The 25,353-nt window shown below is 31.9% G+C and overlaps 4 protein-coding genes and 1 long non-coding RNA gene across 8 annotated transcripts; 4 read left to right on the top strand and 1 right to left on the bottom strand.

Moving 5' to 3' along the window:
• Positions 1-4,640: 4,640 nt before the first annotated feature.
• Positions 4,641-6,069, top strand: LOC126685901 (uncharacterized). Its single transcript, XR_007643746.2, has 2 exons — positions 4,641-5,147; positions 5,709-6,069. It is a non-coding gene; the product is annotated as an uncharacterized LOC126685901 (long non-coding RNA).
• A 2,734-nt stretch (positions 6,070-8,803) lies between these two features.
• Positions 8,804-11,933, top strand: LOC126685895 (uncharacterized). 4 transcript variants are annotated; one of them, XM_050379888.2, is made up of 3 exons: positions 8,804-9,667; positions 11,225-11,304; positions 11,425-11,933. In XM_050379888.2, the coding sequence occupies exons 1-3, from the start codon at positions 8,897-8,899 to the stop codon at positions 11,543-11,545; spliced, it is 972 nt and encodes a 323-aa protein (XP_050235845.1). In that variant the 5' UTR covers positions 8,804-8,896; the 3' UTR covers positions 11,546-11,933. The 4 variants fall into 4 exon arrangements, with proteins under 4 accessions (XP_050235845.1, XP_050235842.1, XP_050235843.1 ...); XM_050379885.2 differs by having other exon boundaries at positions 8,805-9,667; positions 11,410-11,933; XM_050379886.2 differs by having other exon boundaries at positions 8,806-9,658; positions 11,410-11,933.
• Positions 11,934-12,161: 228 nt separating this feature from the next.
• Positions 12,162-13,983, top strand: LOC126685892 (transcription termination factor MTERF8, chloroplastic). The gene is made up of 2 exons (XM_050379883.2): positions 12,162-12,546; positions 12,638-13,983. The coding sequence occupies exons 1-2, from the start codon at positions 12,282-12,284 to the stop codon at positions 13,900-13,902; spliced, it is 1,530 nt and encodes a 509-aa protein (XP_050235840.1). The 5' UTR covers positions 12,162-12,281; the 3' UTR covers positions 13,903-13,983.
• A 384-nt stretch (positions 13,984-14,367) lies between these two features.
• LOC126685896 (ribosome-binding factor PSRP1, chloroplastic) lies at positions 14,368-16,832 on the bottom strand. Its single transcript, XM_050379890.2, has 5 exons — positions 16,441-16,832; positions 16,106-16,249; positions 15,661-15,918; positions 14,845-14,953; positions 14,368-14,769 (listed from the first exon to the last, which is right to left on the bottom strand). Exons 1-5 carry the CDS (start codon positions 16,732-16,734, stop codon positions 14,639-14,641), a joined length of 936 nt encoding a protein of 311 aa, XP_050235847.1. The 5' UTR covers positions 16,735-16,832; the 3' UTR covers positions 14,368-14,638.
• Positions 16,833-20,996: 4,164 nt separating this feature from the next.
• LOC126685894 (two-component response regulator-like APRR5) lies at positions 20,997-25,093 on the top strand. Its single transcript, XM_056106307.1, has 7 exons — positions 20,997-21,343; positions 21,851-22,012; positions 22,123-22,253; positions 22,344-22,457; positions 22,962-23,434; positions 23,532-24,291; positions 24,638-25,093. Exons 1-7 carry the CDS (start codon positions 21,112-21,114, stop codon positions 24,737-24,739), a joined length of 1,974 nt encoding a protein of 657 aa, XP_055962282.1. The 5' UTR covers positions 20,997-21,111; the 3' UTR covers positions 24,740-25,093.
• Positions 25,094-25,353: the final 260 nt, after the last annotated feature.

A 25,353-nucleotide genomic window follows, 5' to 3' on the forward strand; every position in this document is an offset into this window, starting at 1 on the left:
TAAGAAGGAACGTTTAGTTTAAATTTATTTTAGATATTTTTTTTGATAAATTTATGATTTATTTTAAAAAAATAATTAAGTTATAGTTTTGTTAATATAAATAAATAATATTAGATAATTTAAAAATGATTATATATATTAAAAAATAATATATACTAATAGGGGTAGTTTTGTCTAAATAATTAAAAATATTGAAAAAGCTATCAGCTGTTGGCGAAAAACTCCAAAATGGAGCTTTTCAAAAAGCAGCTTTTGGAGGTTCAAAAAGCTCCAAAAAGCTTTTAGAAAATTTTCACCAAACACTTTAGTGGAGTTTTTTGAAAAGTAAAAGCTAAAAGCTCTACCAAAAAACTGAACCAAACACTCACTAAGCATGATTTGCTGAGCTGTTTTTGAGCTGTAATTACAGCTGTCTCTGAACTGTCAATGAGCTGGAATTAAATCAAGAAGAGCAGCCTTGATGGAGCAGAGCAGCATATACTCTATTATAAATGAAGGGCGAAATATGATATTCGTTGAAAAAATATTTATGAAAATGAAAATAGAACGTCTTTAATGGGATAGTCCAAAATAGAATATGTGATTTCTTAAAGAGGACGAAAGAAGTCTTAAATTTTACAAGTTAAGTTAAAGTAGGCTATGGGCATTCGCTATGCCAAGTCTGATGTAGAAGATGAACCCGTCTCTTTCTCTAACTCATGCATTAGAAAAAAAAGCTAATGTTTTCATTTCAATTTGCCTTTCACCGTTAAAAATTCCAAACATATAAAATAATTATAAATACACCATTTTCTAGTTTTTATTATATCCATTTATTAAAATTGGAGTAAAAAAATCAAATATATTTTTAATAAATGAAATTCTTGGTGGTAAAAGACAAATTGAAATAATATGAAACAATATAAGAAGTATATTTTTTTAAAAGAAAATCCATTCTAATTTGAGAAAATGGTTACAAGTAAAACTGAACTTTTAAAAAAAATAGACTAAGATTAATGAAAGGTTAAATATAAAAAGCATATTTTTTTTTTAAATCTATTCTAATTTGAAAAAGTAATTACAAATAAAACTGAAAAATTTAAAAAATAGGCTAAAATTAATGAGGTTGTAAATAAAAAAAGTCAAATAGACAAAATGTTTTCCGATGCATGTTGCTCCCATCTTATCGTTAATGGTTAGCTTCGCGATTTTTTATGGACACAAGCATCCCTGGTAATTCAGTCTCATGATTCTTTATTATCTGCATGTGACTTTTTTTTCTAGATGCTAATTTTTTATGAGTTTTTAGTTTAATGTTTATATTTAGTGGTTGTGATTATTGGCAAGAACTTATTGAATTAATCGTGTGGGCTTATAATAAATTAAAAGTTACTCCTACTACTCAGCTACGAATCTTGAGCATTATATAAAAACGTGCTGTAGGAGTAACCCATTACTTCTTGGGTGAAATTATCGCAACATAGGCGTTTTTTTTGTAAGAATTACTCCAGTAGGATAATAGGTAGGAGGATTTGAAAAACAATATTATGACATTACAATTTTCAAGATTTAGCCAAGTTTTAGTTTAGGACATCCCTATTCGTCGTATTTGGTTTGGTATTGCTACTGCGCACATGACTTTGAAAGTCATGATAATTTATCGAAGAACGTCTTTATCAAAATATTTTTGTTTCACTTCAGTTAGCAGTCATTTTTCTGTGATATGGAGCTGGTTTTCTGTATATATTTTTTAGGCTTAATTACTAAAAAAACCTTCATCTTTAATCTTTTTTTCGTTTATACCCTGACCTAGGAAAAATGTCACATATACCCTTGACGTTGTCTTTATGTTTCACCTCTATTCTAAATTTGAAAAAAAAAAGATTTATTCAAAACAACTAAATATAAGGATTATTTCATATTTTTTTCTATTAAAAAAAATACAAACAATTATTTCATCCTTAAAAACGTTCAAATAAGTCCTCAAACTAATTAATTATTTAATTTAAATAAAATAATTTTTATTAATTTCCAACTTATAACCGTACTCCGATTTAGAAAACAGCTAATATTACTATTATTTTTTATTTATTTTTTATGGTTTTGCTTCCTCCATGGACTCCTTAATTCCTCCATGAAGGAAGGTGCAGCGAGCTCCTTTCTTCCATGGAAAGAAAGAAGCTCCTCTTCGTTCGAAAAAAAAAAAATTGGTAGCGGATTTTTACGGTGATAGGTTGAAATTAATTAATCCGTTTATTTGTTTTAGGTAAATTTTTTTATGGTTTTTAATTTTTTAAAAATTACTAATAATTGAAATAAAATAAATTATTATAATTAGTTGAATTTGTTTTAAAGAAAAATGTGTTTTTGTATAATTAATAATATTAACGTGTAATTAGAATATATACTAAAAATGAAAGACTATTTTAATTTTTTTTCAAATGAAAAGAGATTAATTTAATACCTTAAAGGTAGAGGTGACATATACAGACAACGTCATGAATATATGTGATTAAAATTTTTTGTCTAGTCCGGAGCTGTATGCCAATGGCCCGAATCCACCTCTAAGCGCGGAAGAATTTTACTGTAGTCGAAATTAAAACTCAGAGATTTACCATCGAAACCGAAAATCAAAAAGTTGGTGGACTAGCATGGATGATTATTAGCTCAATGTGAAGTGTGAACAATGAACATCAACTAGTGGCGAGATACACGACGCTTGCTTTGGTTGGCAGTGGTAACATGGAAATGAAATGAGGATTGCATGATTCATAGATAAAGAATTTGGTAACGGCAAAATACTTCATTGATATTACATAAAAAATTAAAGGCTTAATTTTTTTAAAAACTCCCATCTTGCATTTTTTTTTCGTTTATACCCTGACCTTGTAAAAACATCATTTGTACCCAATTTTAAGTTTTTATGTTTCATCTCTACCCAAAAGCATTAAATTGTACTTTTTTCATTTGAAAAAAAGTTTAAAACAATCCTTCATTTTTAACTTATATACGAATTAGATATTAATAGTACAAAAATACCATTTTTTTCAAAAAATTAAAAATAATAATATATTTTTTTAATTTTTTTTTTAAAAATATTTCGAATTTTTTTTTAAATTTTTTTAAAAATATTTCTGACAAAAAAAATTAAAAATAATAATAATTTTTTTAAATTTTTTATTATTTTATCAAATTAAAAAAATTAATTAATTATTTGGATGTATTTGATTATTTTTTAAGTTTAAGGATTTATTTGTATATTTTAAAATAGAAAAAAGTATGTTTTAAACTCTTTTCCAAATGAAAAAAGTACAATTTAATGCTTTTGGGTAGAGATGAAACATAAAAACCCAAAATTGGGTACAAATGGTGTTTTTACAAGGTCAGGGTATAAACGAAGAAAAAGTGTAAGGTGGGTTTTTTTTAAGGAATTAAGCCATAATTAAATTATTTCTTCTTTCAGCACTTTAATTTATTTAATTAATTCTGTTAATAAATTAAATTATAAAAAGTAAAATTTAATTTTTCTATTTTCTTGTCAGATAAGTCCAAAATTATATATATAACTTTTAAATAAATTTTAAAAATGAGTTAATCTATGTAAAACTTATTAAAATAATCTACATTTAAGATCATTGTTAATATAATTATTCAATATTTACCTATACTAAAAACATTATTTTGTTATCTAAAAATGGAAACATATTATATATATATTGTTTCTAGACTTTTCTTTTTTGATAATTGAAGAGGAAGAGCGCTTGTGGGAGAATTTGAACACACGACCTTGACAGTTTGCTGTTAAGCGCTTATACTATACAGCTCGTTGGTTATTGTATCTAGACTTATTTGACAAAAGAACGAATAATCTTTTTTCAGGCCGGATGAAGTATTAGTATAAATCTTGCACCTAAAAGCATAACAACATTGACATCATTCATGTGCAATTTAAATTGATTAATCATCTAACCATTGAATTTCTTGAATGAAATAGGTGAAATGAAAGAGTGAATTAGGTAGAATTTTTATGAATTTGGTATCTTTCTATATAATATTTCCACTTATTATATAATACTTCCATTAAGTAAGTGTTATTTACACTACACGAATTGGTTCGAGAGAACTGTTTCTTTTATTAGGTTAGATTATCCGACGAGCAATCAGAATTTTTCTGGGTCATCTTTCATTCTAAAGAAGAAAAGAAAGGGACATTATTAAACCTACACAGTTTAAAACAATGACTTATCTGGGATATGCATCATTATGCAACTTAAGTTTTAGTCAGGGCTGAGTTTGAGTTGCCCTTTTTCCATTAAATCCTAAATCATAATGGTACAGTGGTGCCAAAAAATAAAATAAAATATAAAATGACTTTTCTATAAATTTATTCAAAAAATTTAAAATTTGTAACTTGTCCCCTGTTTCATAATTTTATTACAATTTTATCTATATTTTTCAATCAATCTATATATTTAGTGCTATTCACCATGTGACTTCTATTCAGGTAGAAATAAAGTTACAAGGGAGTGCAACCGTTATTTGCAGAGTGTCTATTCCGATCAACGATTGTGTCACGTTGTTTTTACAATAACTCAGTCACCTTTTGCAATAATGGAAACGTCTCATTAGTTTGTTGCACAAATAACGTAGCGCAACTATTGTGCTATATAATTATTTCTATTTGCAATTAAAAACAAAACAAAATAATCCTTATAAAAGTTCAAAACTCAACTTTTAAAATTCAAAAATTGATTCTAAAATTAATTTAGCTATATGATTGGTAGTAAAAATAAAATCTCATAACGTAAACTTTTTCTAGTTAAAGACAAGAAGATCCTATAAATGCAAGCAAAGTTTCAAACCGCAATGTTTATTAATAACCCTAAATTGCCTTTTATTTCTTCTTTCAATTTACAATTCTTTACTTCTCTTCATCTTCAAGGCATTTCATTATTCTCTTGCTTTACTCTCTCTCCCTCTCTCTACTGTAATTTATAATCTCTTATAAATAACCTAATTAAGCTCATCATAAAAAGGCCAATTAATTAGTGTTTTATTAGAGAAGAAGATAATTAATGGCTATGGGGATCATTTCAGTGACAATACCAACTGTTGCTGCTGCTGCTGGATTCTATTTCTTGGATAATAAAACCAAATCTATATTTCAGGTAATTTATGAATATACCTTCTCATCATTAATATTAGTATTGAATGCAAATTGAATCACAAATTTTAGTGTGATTTGCAAATAAAAATTTGAAAAAATTAGTCATCAATTTTTATATTTTGCCAAATCGAAATATCGACCTATTTTTCCTGATATGTACACCAAAATATATACTGTTCCTATACATCATCGTTTTATCAAGAGAAAATAGTTCGTTTTTCAATTTGTCAAAAAATAAAAATATGTGAAAGATTTTGTCAATTTTTAAATTTTCTGTTGTAACAAAACACTAATGTTCATAATTTTTTTGCAATTAATCATTAATATTACAAGTGTTTTATTATATTTTAATATTTATCAGATTCGAAAAATGGCAATTTTTTGCCAAAAAAAAGAGATTCATTTATATTCAAAATCTTTATCATTTTCGAGATGAAAATTATTTATCTCATTTGTATACTTTTGTTGCTCTAAATATTTTTCGACTAAAATCTGCTAAATAATTTTACATAGATGCGATTAATTATCGTAACTATATAATGAAAATTAATTTCATGAACAGGAAATGGAAAGCGGAAATGGAGCTAGCACAGTGAAGGAAGAGGTGAAGAAAAGTGGCAAAATGCCAAAATTAGCACCTCAATTTGATGGGTTGTATTGTTTTGAGACATTAGTAGATCACTAAAATAATACTAATAGAAATTTAAATTATCATTACCATAATTGAATTCCAATTATATTTGCTAAAGACAAATTGTTTGGTGTTTCATCATAAATAGATGAATTAGGAAATGGATAGATGTTGCTGTATTCTGTTCTATTTTGTCTCTAGAAAAGAAATTAAACTGTCTATAAAGATGAACAAGTCTAGAATTTCTGATGGAAGATTAAGATTCAAATTGATGGCCACACTTCTCTTGAAATATGTAATTTTAGAATTTATGTGTTGTATTTCAAATTAGAAATGTATATTTATGTATATATACCATACAAGTGTAATATGCAAATTTTAAATTATAAAAATGAATAAATAGAAATTAATTTTTAATACAAAATTAACATTTGTAATTGGAAGATATTTAAATCCATGTAAGTTTTTATATTTAAGCTAACACTCCCTCTAAAATTAGCACGAAAACATATCCTCAACTTAACTTATGTAGAGATTGAGAAAGTCCTTCAAGTGAGACTATATGAATTGAAAATATCAATTAACTGCTCACTTGATTGAATGAACGAAATGCCAACTTCAAATTCATTTTTTTTAAAATAAAATGTTGATCTATTTCAATGGATTTAGTTCGGTCATGTTTTGTAAAACTATTTGCTATATCTCGAGCTGCTTGATTGTCACAATACGATAATATATTGTTCATTTGGCTTGAAATCTATCTCTGTAAGCAAGATCCTTAGCCACAAAAATTAACATATCTCATAAATCATGCCTCTCATGGGACAAAGTTTCATGCAACAAATGTGAAGGAGCATGAAGTGGACTTTCGATTAGTAATGTTCCCAGCCAAACCTGCATTGATAAAACCTTTCACTTACAAAATGTCATGCCTTTTGAATGTCAACCATTTACCTAGAGCCCCTTCGAAGTATCTCAACATTCTTAGTACAATATTCAAGTAATCTTCAATTGAAGCAAGCATTAATTGACTCACCGCACCAACCTTATACGCAATATCTGACCGTGTGTGAGATAAATACGTAAATAATATTGTGAAACTGCACATCACTTTTCTATCTAAAGAATATCTATCAAGTTGTTTACCTCAATTTATATATGATGTAATAATAAGAAGAATCGCTTAATAATAAAGAAATGACAGTTTCGTTTGTACTTACCGCAGGGGTATCTGTTTGATCATGGACACAAATTTAAGAAGACGAAGAGGCTAAAGAAACAACTTCATCACTTACCATTCATATGTTCTTCACTAGATTCGAAACAATTGTGATGGAGACTTTTTTGCACAATTAATTCATCAACTTGACTTAAAGCAATACATTTTATCTTCAATGAGAGATAAATACAATTATATGCATCTCTACTGCTATGATTGTTGAGAAAGTTGAAGTTGTTGATCATGAAACAGTTAAAACTGCTGCCGATGTTTACCTTTGTTCCAGGCTTGCGGCATTGCCGCATTGAGCTATCTACTGGCCATTCTACTTATAAAAACTACATTCATCACGAGCAACTGACTCATGAGGCTTAAAAAGAACATTGCTCGTAGGTCTTGGATGCATTGCAATTTGCAAAGACTAATAGAGTGAAAATTGAATGCACTCCTTTACTACATGAGACTTAAGACGTGTCTAATCAACCAATAAATCACTAACAACTGCATCAACCAAAGATAGTGGTTGCGATGAAGAATAGTCTCAGACTGAACACGAATCAGTCTTTGTTTGTCTGATCACTGCAATATAAGGACACAATGCTCTTAGTCCTACAGATTTTATTAGAGCTAATTGATCCCACGAATATGCCGTAGCATTATAAAAGTAATGAATAAGGCAGTGAGCTAAATGATCTCAAACCTCCATAGTAATGTCATATTTTGCTAACTATTATTAATTCATGTAATAATTTTTAAATTTCTTCCTTTCCGTATGTGTAATGATGTTAACAATTTTATCACCCGTCAGTTAAAGTTTAACATACGTGCATGTAGTATAGACTCATCTTTGTTTGCCTTCAAAAAGTTCTTTAGCACATAACTTAGAGGGTGTTTGGTTAGTAGAAATACTAATTCTACTAAAAGTTAATAGTTATGCATAATAATCAATCTAAATTATGCCTATAATTATGATTTATATAAATTTTTAAAAAATAGATAAATTTATATATTTGTCATAAATTTTAACCAGTGATCATTACTAATGAAATCAGAGGCGGAGGTAAGGTAGGGCCAGGCTGTGCCTGGGCCCTACCTCACATCAAAAGAAAAATATTTCATAGCCTAATAATTTAAGTTTTTGGGTTAATTACACTTCTTCATTGTGCACAATAGTAAAAGCAACATAACATTTAATACATTACTTGGATTTGATAGAAAAATCATTAAATTTTGTAGCAAAATATTATATAATAAAGTCTAATATGCAATTTAGATCAATCTAAAATAATATTAAAATTAGGAAGTGTATATCGAAGCCTAATTATCATATAAATTAACATAATTTTTTTTTTCATATTGCATAAGCCTTATTGGAATTAAACTCTCATTTTAATTTTTCAATGTATTTCTATTCAAAAAATACCTTAATTTTTTAATTTTTTTTTCAAATATAGTAAATTTTAATGCGTTTTTTTACTTTTTATTCCCATTAAGACAAATCCATTAAATGTAAAATAAAATAAAATAAAAAGTCGAATTGATTTTTCATGATATTGTTTAGTTAATCAGAAAAAACTTATTTATTTGATGTATTTTTTTGAGGTATGATATTTTATTTTTTAAAAAAGTTAAATTTTGTGCCCCGCCTCAATTTTAGGGTTGGCTTCGTCACTGAATGAAATGCTCTAACATTTTTTTTAAAAAGAAACAAATGCATCCTATTTTGATCTAATTTATTTGAATTAAATTATCGAGTGGCCCCTAATCAACTTTTGACCAAATTAGTTCAAAAATAATTAGCTCTAACAGCTAAAAGAACACAACACAAATCCTCCCACTGCCCGTTTTCACTTTCACCTACACACCCAATCATTTGCCTCCACATTTTACCCAAAATCAAATGCTATGTTCAGTCTCCACCGCCACCGACAAGTCCAGTTCAAACTGGCTCGACCGCCTCCGCTCCGCCAAAGGCTTTCCTCCCGCCGACAATCTCGATCTCGACACCTTCCTCTCCACCTCCTCTTCACATCCCAATCCCACCGCTCAGTCTCACACTAAACAACCCACCTCCGACCACCCCCCAATTCCCGACTCCTCAAGCCACACCGGAGACAAACAATGGTTCGGTACAGTCACCAATATCCTCTGCGATCTCTTCAACATGGGTGCCCACGATTCTGGCGATCAAATTTCAAGAAAAAAAATTACCCGGAAACAAACAAACCCTAAGTTTCTCCACCTAACCACTAATGTTGATGGCATTGACTCTATAAGAAAAGACGAGTATGTACAAGCAGCAACGGCGTCGTTTCACTCGGATAATAATTCAAATGTTGCTGTGAGAGATTGTGATTTTGATTTGGATGAGGAAAAGGAGAAATGCAGTGAGGATAATGAGTTGAAAGGGTACTCGAAAAGCGAAGTTACTGTGATCGATACGAGCTTTGAGCATTGGAAATTTGATAAGTTGGTTTTTAGGAGGAAGAATGTTTGGAAAATTAGAGATAAGAAAGGGAAATCTTGGAATTTAAATAATTCTTTCAAGAAGAGGAAAATGAATTCTTATTCTTTAGAGTCCGGTGATCGGAATTTCGATTCCAGGAAAAAAGCGAAGGTCTCGAGTTCTGAGTTTGATTCCTCCAAGGAATCCAATGCTGATGTAAGTTTGGTAATAATTTCCTTTTGCTAATAAATTGAATTGGAGATAATGGATTTTACTACATTTGTTTCGGTTAGATTATTGCATTAGACTTAAAAGAGCTTGAGAGTGTTGTGTACCATTGCCTCTGAACATATATGTAATGGTTGCTTGTTACAGTGAAAGTTAGGGAGAGGAAAGAATAAACGAATAAGCTTTTAGGAAGTTAAAATGGTTGAGAATTTTCGGTTTCAATGGAGTAAATTTTTGGTCGCTGCCTTTGTAGTGTGTTACTGCATACGATTATACTCTTTTAGCTTTTAGGAATTCTGAAGCTTGATATGATTTTGCCTTGTTCTGTTTTTGTGATAAACTACTAACTTAGTTGGTGCCTCCTAGATTATAGGATAAATGCTGGTCATTGAACAAAGCTACTGATTTCAGTGGTTTAGAATTTTTCAGTCTATGTATGGAGAACTCCTTTGGAGTTTAGACTAGTCTTTGTCCCTCAACTTTGGCATCTCAATGGTCAAACGAGTACTTAGTATTAACTTAGCTGCTGCATTTATATTTGGAAATGTTTGAGGTTTGAAATTTCTTGAGTTTACTTTGTTTTTTGGAAGTTATTGTCAGAATGTGATGATCATATAAGATTATGAATAGACTTAATGAATATGATCTTACCTCATTTTCAGGCAGCTTGATGAATTAAAAATATTTTTCTTGTGGCGTTTTCTTGTTAAGTGATCGATATGAATTAAGTACATACTGTTCCGCTGTCTAAGATAACATGATAATGGTTGTGGTAATGTGATTCTATTGATTATCATAAATGAGCTCAGGACCTGCTAGAGTAGCTAATTTTGCATTAACATCCAGCAACATCTTAAACTGTTTCTTCTTTCCCATTTGCAGCTAAGATGCAATTGTATTGATGGCGTGTTTTAAATTTCATTTACTAGATGTAAAGACTTCACTCTTTTTGCTTGTTCTCTATTTTCTTGATGAAAATTAAATTTAGTAGATTGAAACAGTTAGTTCTTGGTTTCTTTGCACTGGGTTAAGCAATTGTCCGACATTCTAATATCACGAAGCCTTGTGTTTTTAACAAATGGATGGAAACTTTTATTATACTCGGAGGATTACTACAGTTATGCACTTCCTATCATTCTCAAGTGATCCAAAATTTATAAAAATAGACGCCGCTTGGAAAAGTAGCTTGTTCTGCTGTTGCACTTGGTTTTGTATAACTGCATCATGCAATATTTCCATCAAACATCTGTTCACAGTGTGATCTTTATTTGAACTGTTCATCCAAGTTAGCATTGCTTGTTATGTTGCTCGGAAATTTGTCGAGTTGTGTATTTCAGCGTTTTGTTTCTATTCCTGCAAATGCTTATAAAAATATCATTTTATTGTTTTCCGATGGAACATTTTCTGTTTCAGCCTTTTCCCGTTTTAATGTTTTCATTTACGTGCAACATAGCCCGTGCCATTTTGGTGTTGGCTTACGTGTAAGACTTGCTTATCATCGACCTTCATCAAATGTAACAATTTATGAATGTGTTACTCTATTTTCTTATGCAGGATCAGAAACGACAGGACGAGCAAGGAGAAGAAATTTATAAAGATATACTGGACGATCATTTCCAAGTCCCCAGAAAGAGGCAAGTATTCCAAATAGCAAACCCATGTTACTGTCCTTATCATATTGCAGTTGCTATCTGATTTCACATCAGACATTCCTTTTGCTTTTACTGAATGCATTGCAGGATTCATTTTTCCAGATCACCAAGAAAATCAAAGAAAAACGTCTCATCTGTTGTTCTTATCAAAGCGTTACCTACGAGCAAGAACTGCGGGGATTTTTTTCTCAAAAATCGACCGAGAGAAGCTCAAAAGCAATAATGCAAGCCTCATATTTTGCCCGCAATGGCTTAATCAATTCTTTTTGGGATTAGTAAATGGCTCAATTTGGCAATCAGTTTCCTCTAGCGAAGGCGAAAGAAATCCGGGATTAAAACTGACGGTGGATAAAACCAATTGACATGATTCTGAGCCAAAGATTGATTAAAGTAATCTTTTGTATCATTTGTAACTATCATTTGTAATAACTCTTTTATTTAAATCGAGCTCGATAAGCTTGTTACCCTTTCTTCATAATTGTCAGACTGTTCGATTTATGTATTTTCATTCATTAACTTGTTGGAAATGTGCCTTTGTAAACTATTGTACTTTCAGAAACTGAATACCCAAGATTGCTGATATGCATGTAAGTATATCATCAGTTTGTTCATTCTAGTCGCTCAATGTATGAGCTAACCCTTGTGGTGTAACGGAGTCGAGTCAAATTGTAAATTGTGTCGAAATTGACTGGTAAAATATTTCGAAATCAACTTGATGTTAATCGAATTGATTTTAAGTTGGAATTTCTTGAGTTATTATTCTTGATGTTAATATTTTTTGTTTTTATTTTTAAATTAAAAGATTGAATATCTATAGATAATTGGATAGAACCGAGTGGAATTTAATTATAGAAGTTCAAAGTTCAAACAACAAACATTTCCTTCATGCTGCTTGCTAATTTTGTAACCACAGTAAACTAACAGCTTAGTTTCTTCAACTCACAGAAAGCCGTTAGATTATGTCTTCGATTTATCATACTTCCACTCCTGTCATTTCACAGACACTAGTCTCTTATCCCACAAAACTTCAACTATCTATTACTTCACTCCCATTAATCTCCGACCACCATCATCACCGCTCAACTATTTCAAATTCTGCTAATTATAGAACTTCAAAATCAGACCTCAGGTCATTCTTGTTTCCCACAGATTCGCGCCTCGTCGGAAACTTTTCTGTCCAATGCAGTTGTGTCGATTCTCTTCCTAATCACCCATACATAACAAGTGAGTTAATGGCATTCTCTTAGGCAATTCATCGAGCATGTTGTGGGCATTGCATTTTCAAACATTATGACATGTCTGTTCGTATTTTCAGGTTTTCTGTACTCGTTCTTCGGTGAATGTGGACTCAATGAGAAAGAAACTGAATATCTTTTGGAGCACAATCCGTCTCTGGGAGCTGCAAGTTTCGACTCTATACAGGCCCGTGTCTCTCTTATAGAGAGTGCTGGCATTAAAGGTGTTGAACTGTCTCGTTTGATTATCAAATGCCCGTATCTACTAACAGCAGAAGAAGTTCATATATTTTTGCATTTTGTTTTAAATAGTTTGCATGGAAATGTCGAGCCAGCGCAGCTCAAACGCCTTTTTGCTGCGACCGAACCAAGATTCTTAGTTGGTTTTGGTCAAAAGGTTAGCCTGCTTATTAGTCATGGAGTTCCGAAGGAAAAGATTGTTCACATTCTCAACAATGTGAATTTAACTAAAGCAATGTGCCTTAAGTCAATTCAAGAAATTGATAGAACAATTAGCTTCTTATCTCGCTTTGGTGGGATTGATATAATTGTTAGACGGCCAATGATTCTGAACTTCGACTTGGATACTCAGTTGATTCCGAGAATAGAGTTTCTTAAAGAAATCAGTGGTGGAGATGAAGAAGCTACGGGTATTCTGTTGCGTAAACTTCCTGCTCTTTTGAGTTACAGTGTAGAGCACACTAAAGATCATGTAGAGTGCTTGAGATCATTTGCTGGACTAACTGATTCTCAAATATTCAAGATTTTTCTTGTGTTCCCAAATGTAGTTAGTGCTAGCAGGGAGAGAAAATTGCGTCCTCGAATACAATTTCTCAAGCAATGTGATTTGAGTTCTGATGAGATATTTAAGTTCTTGACTAGAGCTCCATTGTTTCTAGCGCTTTCCTTTAGGGAGAACATCGCACATAAACTCGTAGTTTTGGCGAAGATCGGATATGGATATAAAAACAAAGAACTGGCTGTTGCACTCGGAGCTGTAACGAGAACCAGCTGCGAAAATTTGCAGAAGGTGGTCGAGCTATTCTTGAGTTACGGGTTTTCTCCTGATGACATATTTGCTATGAGTAAGAAGCATCCTCAGATACTGCAATATAGCTATCGTTCATTGCAGGAGAAAATGGAGTATTTGGTTGAAGGAATGGGTCGAGAAGTTGACGAACTATTGGCATTTCCTGCGTTTCTTGGGTATAAACTTGATGACAGGATTAAGCATAGATTTGAAGTTAATAGGAATGTTATAGGAGAAAAAATGTCCATTAATAAGCTCTTAAGTGTCTCTGCTGATAGATTTTCAGCCCAGAAGAAGAAAAAGTCATATTCTTGATTTACAGACTGAACTGAGTAGTTGTAAATTCTTCTAATTTGGCATGAATTGTTCCATTCATAACAAGCCTACTTGCCTCCATTTTATCATTTGAGAATTGCTTTATTGCGGTTTCAAGGCTTTTTCCTTTAACTACCTTGTATAATCTATCCCCCAGTTGTTGATATCCATGATTTTTGGGAGAAATTGAATTTCTCAAAAATCTGCTGAGGGATTGAATGATGTTCGGTTGAATCTACTATCTTTCAAGATAAAATTCAGAATTTCTGATTTTTAACATATTTACAAGTAAGGCGTATACATTTGATTCTAATTGAAGTAAACTGAATTAAATTGTTTTTTCTTTCAAAACCAAACCAAAAAACTGAATTTTGTAGTCTTACCGAACCAAACTGACTTTTTCGGTTTGGATCGGATATTTAGTTTGGTTCGACTTTTGCATTCCTATTTACAAGCTCAAGTAACTGATATCAAAATATTTCATCTCATAATAATCTGCTCGGTTAATTAGTGAATCTTAAAAAGATTTAGATGCCACTGAATATCAGGTGCAGCGGAACAACTAATTACTCATAAAAACATATCATCAAACATCATATTAATCTGTGGATACTCAATCTCAAAATCCTATACAATGCTGTCTCCGCTGCTTCCTTCGGCCTTATATACACCATCATCGCCATCAAAATAGGCATGTCCACACTAATTTGCAAAAAACTTCCATTACGAGGCTCATCTATTCTGCCAAGGATGGCTCTTTAGCTGGTTCAATCACCACAGGCTCCACTTTCTCATTCTCACCGTTTCCTTTAGGTACGATTACGCCATAACCCCCAGCCTTTCGTCTGTAGAGAATGTTTATCTCACCTGAAATAACGCAAGAAACAATTTATCTCTCATGTAAGTGACTGCAGATTGCAGAGTATTAGGTAGAATCTTTACCAGTATCTTCATTCCGAAAACCAAAGAAATCGTGATCAAGATTCTCTAATTGCTCGATGGCCTCGGAAACAGTCAAAGGTGGCATATCAAAATATTTGGTTCGCACAACCTGCAAATTCATATAGAGCAATTAAACTATGTCGACATATAACATGGAGAGACCGACCGCAACCATCTTGTTCTCGCAGTTGCATTAAACATAGATGTCATGTGCCAAGCCATGATATCAAAAAGTCACTGATGAAAACTAGTATTTCAATTTATGCTGCTAAAAAACAACTTAGGGGTTAAATATATAGTACATTAGATGTTTAGATCAGAGAAGGAGTGATTCAATGGACAAACTGCTGCTACCGAACTATGAGAAGACACCAGATCACCAAAATTATGGAAGACTAGAAAGACTTGAATATGAGAATTTGCCTCCTAAACTCATATACAACAGACAATTAACACCAAAACTAATTTTTTTTATCAACTAGACCCCTGAACTTGTTAATTTTTATCAATTAGTTTAAATTTGGATCACTGAATCCAAATTTTGGCTCAATTAGCCCCCAATGGTTGTTTTTCAAATTGATATGTTTGATCTAATTGACAGCCTCAATGGGCTAATTGATAAAATAGTGGCATTAATTGCCCATCGTGTCCAAATTCAGAGGGCAAATAGATATTTAAGTGGAATATGTAACTTGACTTTATTAACAAATTGAGGACTAAATGATATATTAGCCAACTAGAAAAGCATATATTAAGAAGGACAATGCATAATAGAAACTCAACATTTTGACAAAGTGGAAGTTTGTAAGAACAAACCTTATCAATATAGTCCTCATTGTCATCTTGGGGTAGACCATCTACCTCATCTATATCATCCTTCACAGGTTCAATCACAGCCTCCCTCACCTTCAGCCTATTAAACCCTTTCATGTGACGGCCATGGTCCGAATCCTTCTCTTTTATCTTCCTCAGTTTCCTTTGAATGATTGACGAGACCAAATCAATACTTGCATATGTTGTCTCAGCCACTTCCTCTGCCCGAATCACTCCATGCTTCTTTGTAAACAAAGTCACCTAAACATAAAACACCACATCAAAACCATACCATTGAAAGCTACAACCTAGGTAGCACGGACACTAGGACACAGACAAGGCAACACAGCGTTATTTTAAGGTTTTCTACATAAAAAATGAAGTTTCATGTCCGAAACAGAACACATTGATTAAATGAAGTGTCTGTGCTATTAAATGCAGGATGTACCTCGCATCTCCGAATCCTCGGCCCTTTCCCAAACTCTCCACCTCTAACTGACAGTCTAACATCAACTTCTCGCACAAAATGACTATGCTTTTGAACTGCCTTTCCCACCTTATCTTCGACATGAGTTTTCAAAGTATCTGTCAACTGCAAAAAACAACCACCTAATATATATACATTGAAGAGCATATATGAAGAACAAAGATTTGCAATTAATGATTTACACAAAATGACTATGCTTTTATGTGAATCATCACTACCCTATTAAATATTATCATCAAAATCCAAGAAACCACAAATAAAACACCAAGATTAGACATTTAGAGTAAATAAAAAACCTCCAAGTTTTTGCCTTGAACAATGAGTTTAACAGAGGATAGTGGACCATCCCATGACATTCGAACACCATTTGTTCTCCTCCTTTTACAGTCTAAATACTTGACGTTGCCACCCAATACCAGTGGGTTCAAGAAACTGCCTTTATCAGACAATGTCACCGAAAATGGAAGCTTTTTGGTACCCACAATACAGATTGAGGAACAAGAAGAACATGAGGTAGTAGTAGTCGTGGCCTTTGCTGATAAGGAGTGATGGTAGAAGCTTGTTTTTAATGGCCCAAAAAGAGTTGTCATCTTCAAATTCTCAAGAATCGGTTAATGGTGTGTTTGGATGGAAAGAAAATTAGGAAAGATTTTCTCGTTTGTGTTTAATAATAGGAAAAAATGAAGGGATAAGGATAATGAGAAGGGTGGGGGGGTCCAGGACTGAATGTTCGTCCAGATTCAATCAATAAGAAATCCGTAGTAAGAAGACGAGAGGTAGAGCCCACACACTGACACTGTTCTAATCTAGTCATATGATGTTTGGTTACGAGCATATCCATTTCCAGTACTCAATTATGGACTATCCAAGAATATCATTTCATGGTTTGGACCGGTGATTAGATAGTTTTTTTTTTTAAATTAACCGGTGATTAGATAGTTGAACCATAAATTGGCCAATTGTCTGGTCCCATTGATTCTAAACACCAGAAATCCAGTCGAACCGAATTGTACCGAATTGAATCAGGTGTCCTAGATTGAACCGGTAATTAAACCAATAACTGAACCGGTCAAACCAATTGAAAGGAAAACCGATGGCCTTACATGTTTGGCCGTAGTTGGGATACGACTTTTAATACATAATTTTTCTTCCGATATATATTATATATCGCAACATTAAATTGTTTTTCGATAGTTCAACGCTGAAATGGATGCATAATCACAAACTTACTAGTATTTTTAAAAAAAAATTCATTTAGTTAATTGACTTGCTAAGATGAGATTTAATAAAAAAAGTTACAAACATGACATTTTTAAGAATGAAAAGAGGGGGATAAGTTACAATATCAATATGTGAAACTTAGACTTCCTACTTGTTAGAAAAATGCACAAAACAAAACAGTTTGAAACATTTTGATAAGTTGGAAAATATTCCAAAGAGCATATGATATGATTCAAAAGCACTGCATTTGCATTACTGAATAAATTGCTGAAGTCACCTCATATTTCCAATAAGTGAGTATTATACACTACCAAATGTCAGTGAGTTTTATTTAGCAGCTCTTAAATGTCTAAAACAGGATTAGCATCTCCTTGAGAAAACTTAGACTCCAAATCATTCAAATTTTTAAATCTGCACTATTAGCTACGAATTTATTGAGGAAGTAATGTTACGGATCTGCAAGCATTAAATGCACTTGTTTCAGCCATTTTTAATAAAAAGACATATTTCTACAATAATAAAGCTAGGTGAACAAAAGAAGAAAGTTAATATTAGCCGAAAAAATTATATTCTCCCATCCTCAAAAAAATGAAGAAAATATGAAGTTTTTTTATAGAAAAGGGAGAACACAAATTTTAGATAGAGAAATTTTTTAGTATGCTCGAGTTGATGGAGCAGTTTTATCTAGCTAAAAATTTTAATTTTTTTTTATAAAATAGTAAGAAATTTTATTGTTGTAAATCCTAAACAATATTATAAAAACATATTAATATATTTTTTATCTCATTTTATTTGATAAAAATTGAAACTTTTAGAGCCTCGTTTTATATAAAAATTGAAATAACTATAATTTTTTTTTTTTGACAATCAAATAATCTTTCATTAATAATAAAGAGCAGTTACAGGTGTAAGAATTTAGAAAGGGTATAACCGTTTCTAATGACCTGACACGGAACAAGATATAAACCTTGATTCGCAAATCGCCTTATAAAACAAAAACAAAATTACATAACCGCTCTAACACAATAAGATCCAATCCTTTTGTCTAACAGAAGACTCACAAACTCTTCATAAAAAACAACAAATTTTTCATATAGAAAGAACAGCAAAACTTTCAAAAAAGAAAGACAATCACTGTAAAATAGTTATCAAAATAAAAAAACTAATATAACCTATAACGATTTCATCTTCAATCTTGAAAGGGGTTGATCCATCTCTGATTTTTTATTTGTATATCTATTGAAATTGATGCGTCTCGTCGAAAGATTTACTAACCAAAATGAAAAAGATGAAAAGGAGTCGGTCATTTATTTAATTCTAAATCAATAAAAAAAATGGCTACCGCCAACGGCAAAAATAAACCATTAACGACAGCCGAAGCGAAAAACAAAGGAAAAACACTTGACGGTTAGGGTTTTCTATTTGAGAGAGAGGGGAGAGCAAAAAATAATAATTTTTTATTTAAAACTTTCATCTTTGTCCTCATTTTTTTTATAAAAGAGATGGCGAGTATTAATGTGAATTTGAACTCCAAAAATAACTAATTTTACATAATGAGCTTATGTAACTTGTTACAATCTACTTATAAATGTAGAAGGTTTCTATTTCAAAAAATAGTTGATAATATAAATGATCACCATAAGTAAATAAAATGAATATGATCGTAAGAGAGGAGTCCACGTGGATTAGAAAGAGACTTTGAGTTAATATTTTAAAGAGATTTTGAGGAGGTTTATCCCACCAAATTGCAATTTGCGCTAAAAGAACACGTCAATTGATGATAAGTTCAAAGCTACATAGACCAATGAAAATTGCAGTATTTTATAGTTGCAATCACGCGTGTCAAAGTGTTGTCCATGGGATCCGATAATCTCCTTAAAAAAAATACTACTCCCTCCGTCCCAATAGAGTTGTCCACTTTGACTTTATCACACAGTTTAAGAAAAGCAATTATTGTTCATGGGTTTTACAAAATTTTCTTTACTTTTCTTGTCATACCCCTATTTAATATAGGGTCCACTTTCAATTTACTCACTAGTGAATTTTAAATAGGGGTGATATAGGAAAATTGAATGTAAAAGTTAGTTACTTTTTGAAAGTGGACAAGTATTTTGGGACAAAAAAAATTCACAAAGTGGAAAACTCTATTGGGACGGAGGGATTACTATAAATCAAAATAAATATCTAGCCAAGTGGGACCCAATAGTACTACCTAAGCAGGTCCCACAAAAAATATCTAAAACACAGCCTTTTTTTAACAGTATATATCCATTTTCTTTGGTTGGCTTAGGTCTTTAAATATCAACCACAACTTAACCACCACAAAAAGAAAAAAATATTCACCAATAAACCGAAGCCTTTTGATATAAATCAGTGGTGATTATTCTTATTATTGAGAAATATTTAGACAGATTATGTCCATTATATTATCTTTATATAAAGGTAATTTTACTATGTATATTATAAAAAATATTTACAACGACAAAACATGTTATGTTTTTTATAAATTTAATTTTTAATTTTCAGACGTTTATGATGAAATAATAATATGACAAATTTTAACAAGCATGTTTAAATTGCTATATATATTATTCATTTTTTAAATAATTATTAATTGAGTCATATAATATTTATTATAATATAATTAATTTTTAAGATAAATTTTAATTTTATAATATTGTAAATAAAAAAATATTAAAAATTGGGACGAAGTTCATAATTTTGTGTATGGAACACATAATGGGGTAAAAGATATTACGAATCAGTATATTTTTTTTAAAAAAATTAAAATTTAATTTGTTAATTAACGGTTATATTTTAATAAAACCTGATCAAAAAGTTGATATAGAACTGAAATACGGATGTAATATGGCAAATATAAGTGGTCATTTTGTTTATTAAAAAAATAATATGGTTCATATTTTAATTTCACACAAAAATTTTAAATCAAAAAACTATATTGAAGTATCAACCGATAATAAATTATTTAAATGCGATAACTCAAAAAAATAACATTTCCTAAAATTAAACTAAATTGGCTTATCCCCTTAAAATCCCCCTACCTTTTACCCCCAATTCATTTGCACCCTCACGTTGTAAAACCACCAAATATACCCAAATTACGACCTTTCACTTTCAATTGCACCCTCAAGCATTAAATTGACCTCTTTTCACTTGAAAAATGTTCAAATCAATACTTTAAATTTTAGCATATATTTTGAAATATGACTTAATATTTTATTTAAAACAAAAATAAACCTATTTTTTCAAGTGAAAAGATATCAATTTAATGTTTGAGGGTACAATTGAAAGTGAAATGTCGTAATTTGGGTATATTTGGTGGTTTTGCAACGTGAGGGTGCAAACGAATTGGGGGTAAAAGGTGAGGGTTTTTTAAGGGAATAAGTCAACTAAATTTCACTAAGCCGATGTTTTTAACCCCACATAGTGGAGTGTATGCTCTCGTATAGAAGATAGAATGAATGGCTGACGTGGCATAACATGGACCGATAGAACAGGAGGCATCGAGATATTTCGCAACTAAATAAAATATTCTTGAAACCATAGGATACAAATTGACTTTGCATTACAGCCGTAAGATTTAAAGTCTCAAATATTTTTATAGGCCCTGGATATTTTAGATATTTTAATTTGCTTCTACTTTTTACCATACACTTTAGAAAAAAATTCAATATTTTTGTGCATAAGCTAAGAAGAAGAAAAAGAGTGTGTTTTCAGAGATTTTAATGGGGGAAGTTGTGATTAGCAGTGAGGATTTGGAAATGGTGACTGAGAGTGAAACAGAAAGAAATGAAGAAATGGAGGAATCAGTGAAGAAGAAGAAGAGAAGGGGAAATAAGTTGGGGATGACGTGGGAGAAGCTGTTGCCAAGAATGGTGTTAAGGGTGTTGTTGGTTGAAGCTGATGATTCTACTCGGCAAATTATTACTGCTTTACTCAGGAAATGTAGCTACAAAGGTCAGTTTTTCTTCTTCATATTTTGGTTTAATTGTTGTTTAATTCAGTTTTGTGTTCTTTTTTGTGAACTGGGTTCCTTATGAAGAGTGTTTTTATGTATGAAAGCTATAGTTTTTGTGTCAATCTTGAGTTCAATGGCTAGTTTGTCTTCTATGTTTTGGAGAATTTGGTAAATTTGAGTTTTTTTTAAACAAATTTCAATCTTGAGTTCAATATTGTTAATCAGGAGATTCTAGAGGATATGGTTTGTTAATTACTTTTTGGAGTTTGAAGGGGTGAGCATGATTTGCTTAACTTAGTTCATATTTCCATTCCCTTAATTTTGTTATAAGCATCTGATCTAAGATCATTGCATGATTTTGTGTAGTAGTATTTTTGTATACCTTGTTAAACTGAGAATTCTGTTTATGTATTGAATTGATATGTGCAATCTTTATGTCTCAAGTAGCATTAACTTATGTTGGTATATATTTACCAAACTAAACATGGCTTTGTTTGTTTGAGCAGTTGTGGCTGTTCCTGATGGTTTAAAGGCGTGGGAGATGCTGAAACGAAGGCCAAATAATATAGATCTCATTCTGACGGAAGTGGATTTACCTTTAATATCTGGATATGCGCTTCTTACTCTTATTATGGAGCATGATGTTTGCAAAAACATACCAGTTATAAGTATGATATGAAATTCCAGATTTCCGTGTTTTCACTTTTCGGGAATATCTAATTTTCGTCAGTGATTGTTTCGGAACATAAAGTTGACATTGTTTCTGGTGATTTTGCAGTGATGTCCTCACAAGATTCGATTAGTACAGTTTATAAATGCATGTTGCGAGGTGCTGCTGACTATCTGGTTAAGCCCATAAGGAGAAATGAACTGAGAAATTTGTGGCAGCATGTATGGAGAAGACAATCTGTATGCCTATTTCCCTCACTTGTTAATTTTCTCACTTTGAAATTTATGTACTCAAACTGAACTCTCAATTTATTTCTATGGTTTCATCAGTCTCTTGCTAGAGGAAATGTTCCCCGAGAGGAAAGTGTTGGACAGGATAAGGTTGAAGCTACTTCTGAGAATAATGCTGCCAGTGATCATGCTAGTGGTGACAGGAGTTCTTTAGTTTAGTGGTGCGTGTGATGTAGTAAATGCTTTACTTGGTGCATGAATAAAAGTTGAAGCATAATAACTAAAATCAATACAATTTCTGTGATTAATCTCTTCTTATGACAAGCATTTTGAGCGGCTTGTCACCGGAAATGATGAAATCGTATTTTACTTATTAAACTGCAAGTTCCACTATTTTAACTTGTTGGAAGCTTAAGGGAGCCATGGATTTTAATTGTAACGTTTTTCCGGTTAAAAGTTTAAGGCAATGGAGATTATACAAAAGTAAACTTTATGTCTGGTTTATGTCAATTTGATTAGGTGCATAACATGCTTTAATTGAAAGTTATTTATGCTACCTCAATCAGTTCCTCAGTTTTCTATGCTGATTTGAAAGCCATTGGTCGCCTTACTTTTTGAGATAGTTTGTGTTTCATCTTGTGCTTAGAAGTTCTAATTTATTTTGTAACACCTCTCGTGGTTGAAAGAATTTTCCTTCAGTTTTGATTAGCTACTTGAAATTCACGTAGACACTGCATGTTTCCTTCCTGTCTCTTGCAGAGTTCTTGCATAAAGCCAGATATGGAAGCTGAGAGTGCTTCTACGGAGAATGTGCGAGACTTTTTGCAGCCAGCATGGGGAAGTTTGGTAAATATGCCAATTGAATTAGGTTCAGCATCAGCTGCCTGCACGGATCCTAATCGAATGGCTGTGGATGAGGATGCTGAAGCAGATAGTCAAAGAAAGAATGCCGATATCACCCGCAAGAGCTGTGATGGAAGTCATTTCTTAGTCAAATCTTCAAGAGAAGCTATTGATTTCATGGGAACTTCTGCCAGTATTAACTTTTCTGTTGATAATACGAAAAGAAAGTTTGATATTTTTCCACAACTGGATCTCTGCTTGGCAAGATGCCATCAAAGTGGCTTTGAGATTCAAAATGCAGAAGACAGACGCCCTCTTAGGCATTCTAATGCTTCAGCATTTACACCGTAAGTTTTTTTTCTTAATGAAATCCTCTTTTAGTGTTAGGCATTAGTTAAAGAATATATTTTCAGTTAATAAGACATTTAAAGATGCTTCATGCAGGTATAATAACCGTCCATTAGAGAATGTGCATACAAATTGGGCAAGTAATTCTAATCAGAAAGAACTTGGAGCTTATTCCGAAAGAAAATTTTCCAGCAATATCAGTGGCTATAACTCTGATGCACCTGGTCCACCATCAAGTACTGAAAGACCTATGGAATCTCTAGCTATTTGTCCAAGAAAAGAGTCTGAAGCTGCAATTTCTTGCGCTCAACAAAGAGTAATTCCCCTCCAGATTTCAGTCGAAGGTGCAGGATGCAATAATATTTGCACCAGCAATGGTTCTACTGTTCCTCCAGTTGTTTCTAAACAGTCTGGTGCGTCAACAATACCCAGTCGAAGTTCAGGCAGCCAGCCAGAGCCCAACTGTGAAGTGAATCCATTCCGGCTATCCAATTTCAAAAGTAATTCCGAGCATCTCTATGATCGATTAGTTCAACAAGAAAATGACACCTCCAATCTGCGAAAGCATGATAAGGTGTTGGATTCTTTTGACGATCAAGGCCATATTTCTCATACCGCTGATCAGAGTGCAACAAGCTGCTTCTATAATAGTACTGCAAGCCATCTTAATATGGGTTATGGAAGCACTTCTGGGAGCAATAGCAATATTGATCAGGTTGCTAAAGTCAGAACTGCTGTTGAGAGAATAAATGATGGCTTTCTTTTACATAATGCCAATTCGCATCGATCCATCCAAAGAGAAGCGGCTCTAAATAAGTTCCGCTTGAAGCGGAAAGATAGATGCTATGAAAAGAAGGTAACGCTTTCATCTTCACTAGTATCATGTTTGTATGATCATCATTCTTTTCAGTTCATCATAATCACTATAACAGCAACAATTTATAGCTATGCATAGCTTCTACTTATGGATAATATTACTTCTAGACTATAAATAATCACAAGCTGCTTTACCCAGAAACTTGAAATGCCTCTGAAATCCCGAAAGTTTATATTTATAATTCTTGTAAAAAACAGTGTTATGCCATTTTTCATTTCAGTGTCCGATTTCAACGTTTCTATTTCCATGCAACATAGATCACGAGTATCTAACATATTTTAGAAAGCGCATATGGTGCATTTGCTGAAACAAATTTTGAATACAGGTGCGATATGAGAGTAGAAAAAAGCTTGCAGAGCAGCGACCGAGAGTGAAAGGACAATTTGTTCGTCAAGGGCAGCCACCATCTGCAGAAACCGAGCAGTAGCCATTCATGTTGTTGACTAGCTAGGCTCATATATTAGATCTCAAGACTACGGATTGATTGTTTCTTCTTCGTGTTATGAAGAGTTAGGAGAATACAATGCAGGTTAATCATATTCTTTGTTGAGTAGGTTTGTAACTATAGATTATAGGCCTTTGTACAGTTTAGGAAGATTTTAGCATTTAAGTTATTTCATTCACAAATCTCAAATGCTTGAACTTGGAGAAAACTAGTTACTTTAACACTTTACTATAGCTAAACACATGTTCGTTAGTCTGTATAAAACTTGAATGAGGAGAAATACTTGTACCCTATATGACGTACTATGATTTCAATTTTTCTTTTTGAAGGTAGCAACCGTGATTCAATTTATTTAAATATAACTTGTTATAAATGTAAGGTTATATTTGGTTGATGGAATATGTCCGGCATAGAATAGCTACTCCTTATAAGATAATTGTTTCATACTTTTGATTCATAGAATATTAACTCCACGGAATTGCTATATTATGATTTTGTGAAATAAGTACCTTTCTCAAAAAGTAAATAGTAAAGAATGACTATTACATTTCATATTATTTCATAGCTCAGGTAATACAACTTGAAGATGAACCCTC

The sequence above is a fragment of the Mercurialis annua genome, linkage group LG6, assembly GCF_937616625.2.
Source record: "Mercurialis annua linkage group LG6, ddMerAnnu1.2, whole genome shotgun sequence".
NCBI lineage: Eukaryota > Viridiplantae > Streptophyta > Magnoliopsida > Malpighiales > Euphorbiaceae > Mercurialis > Mercurialis annua.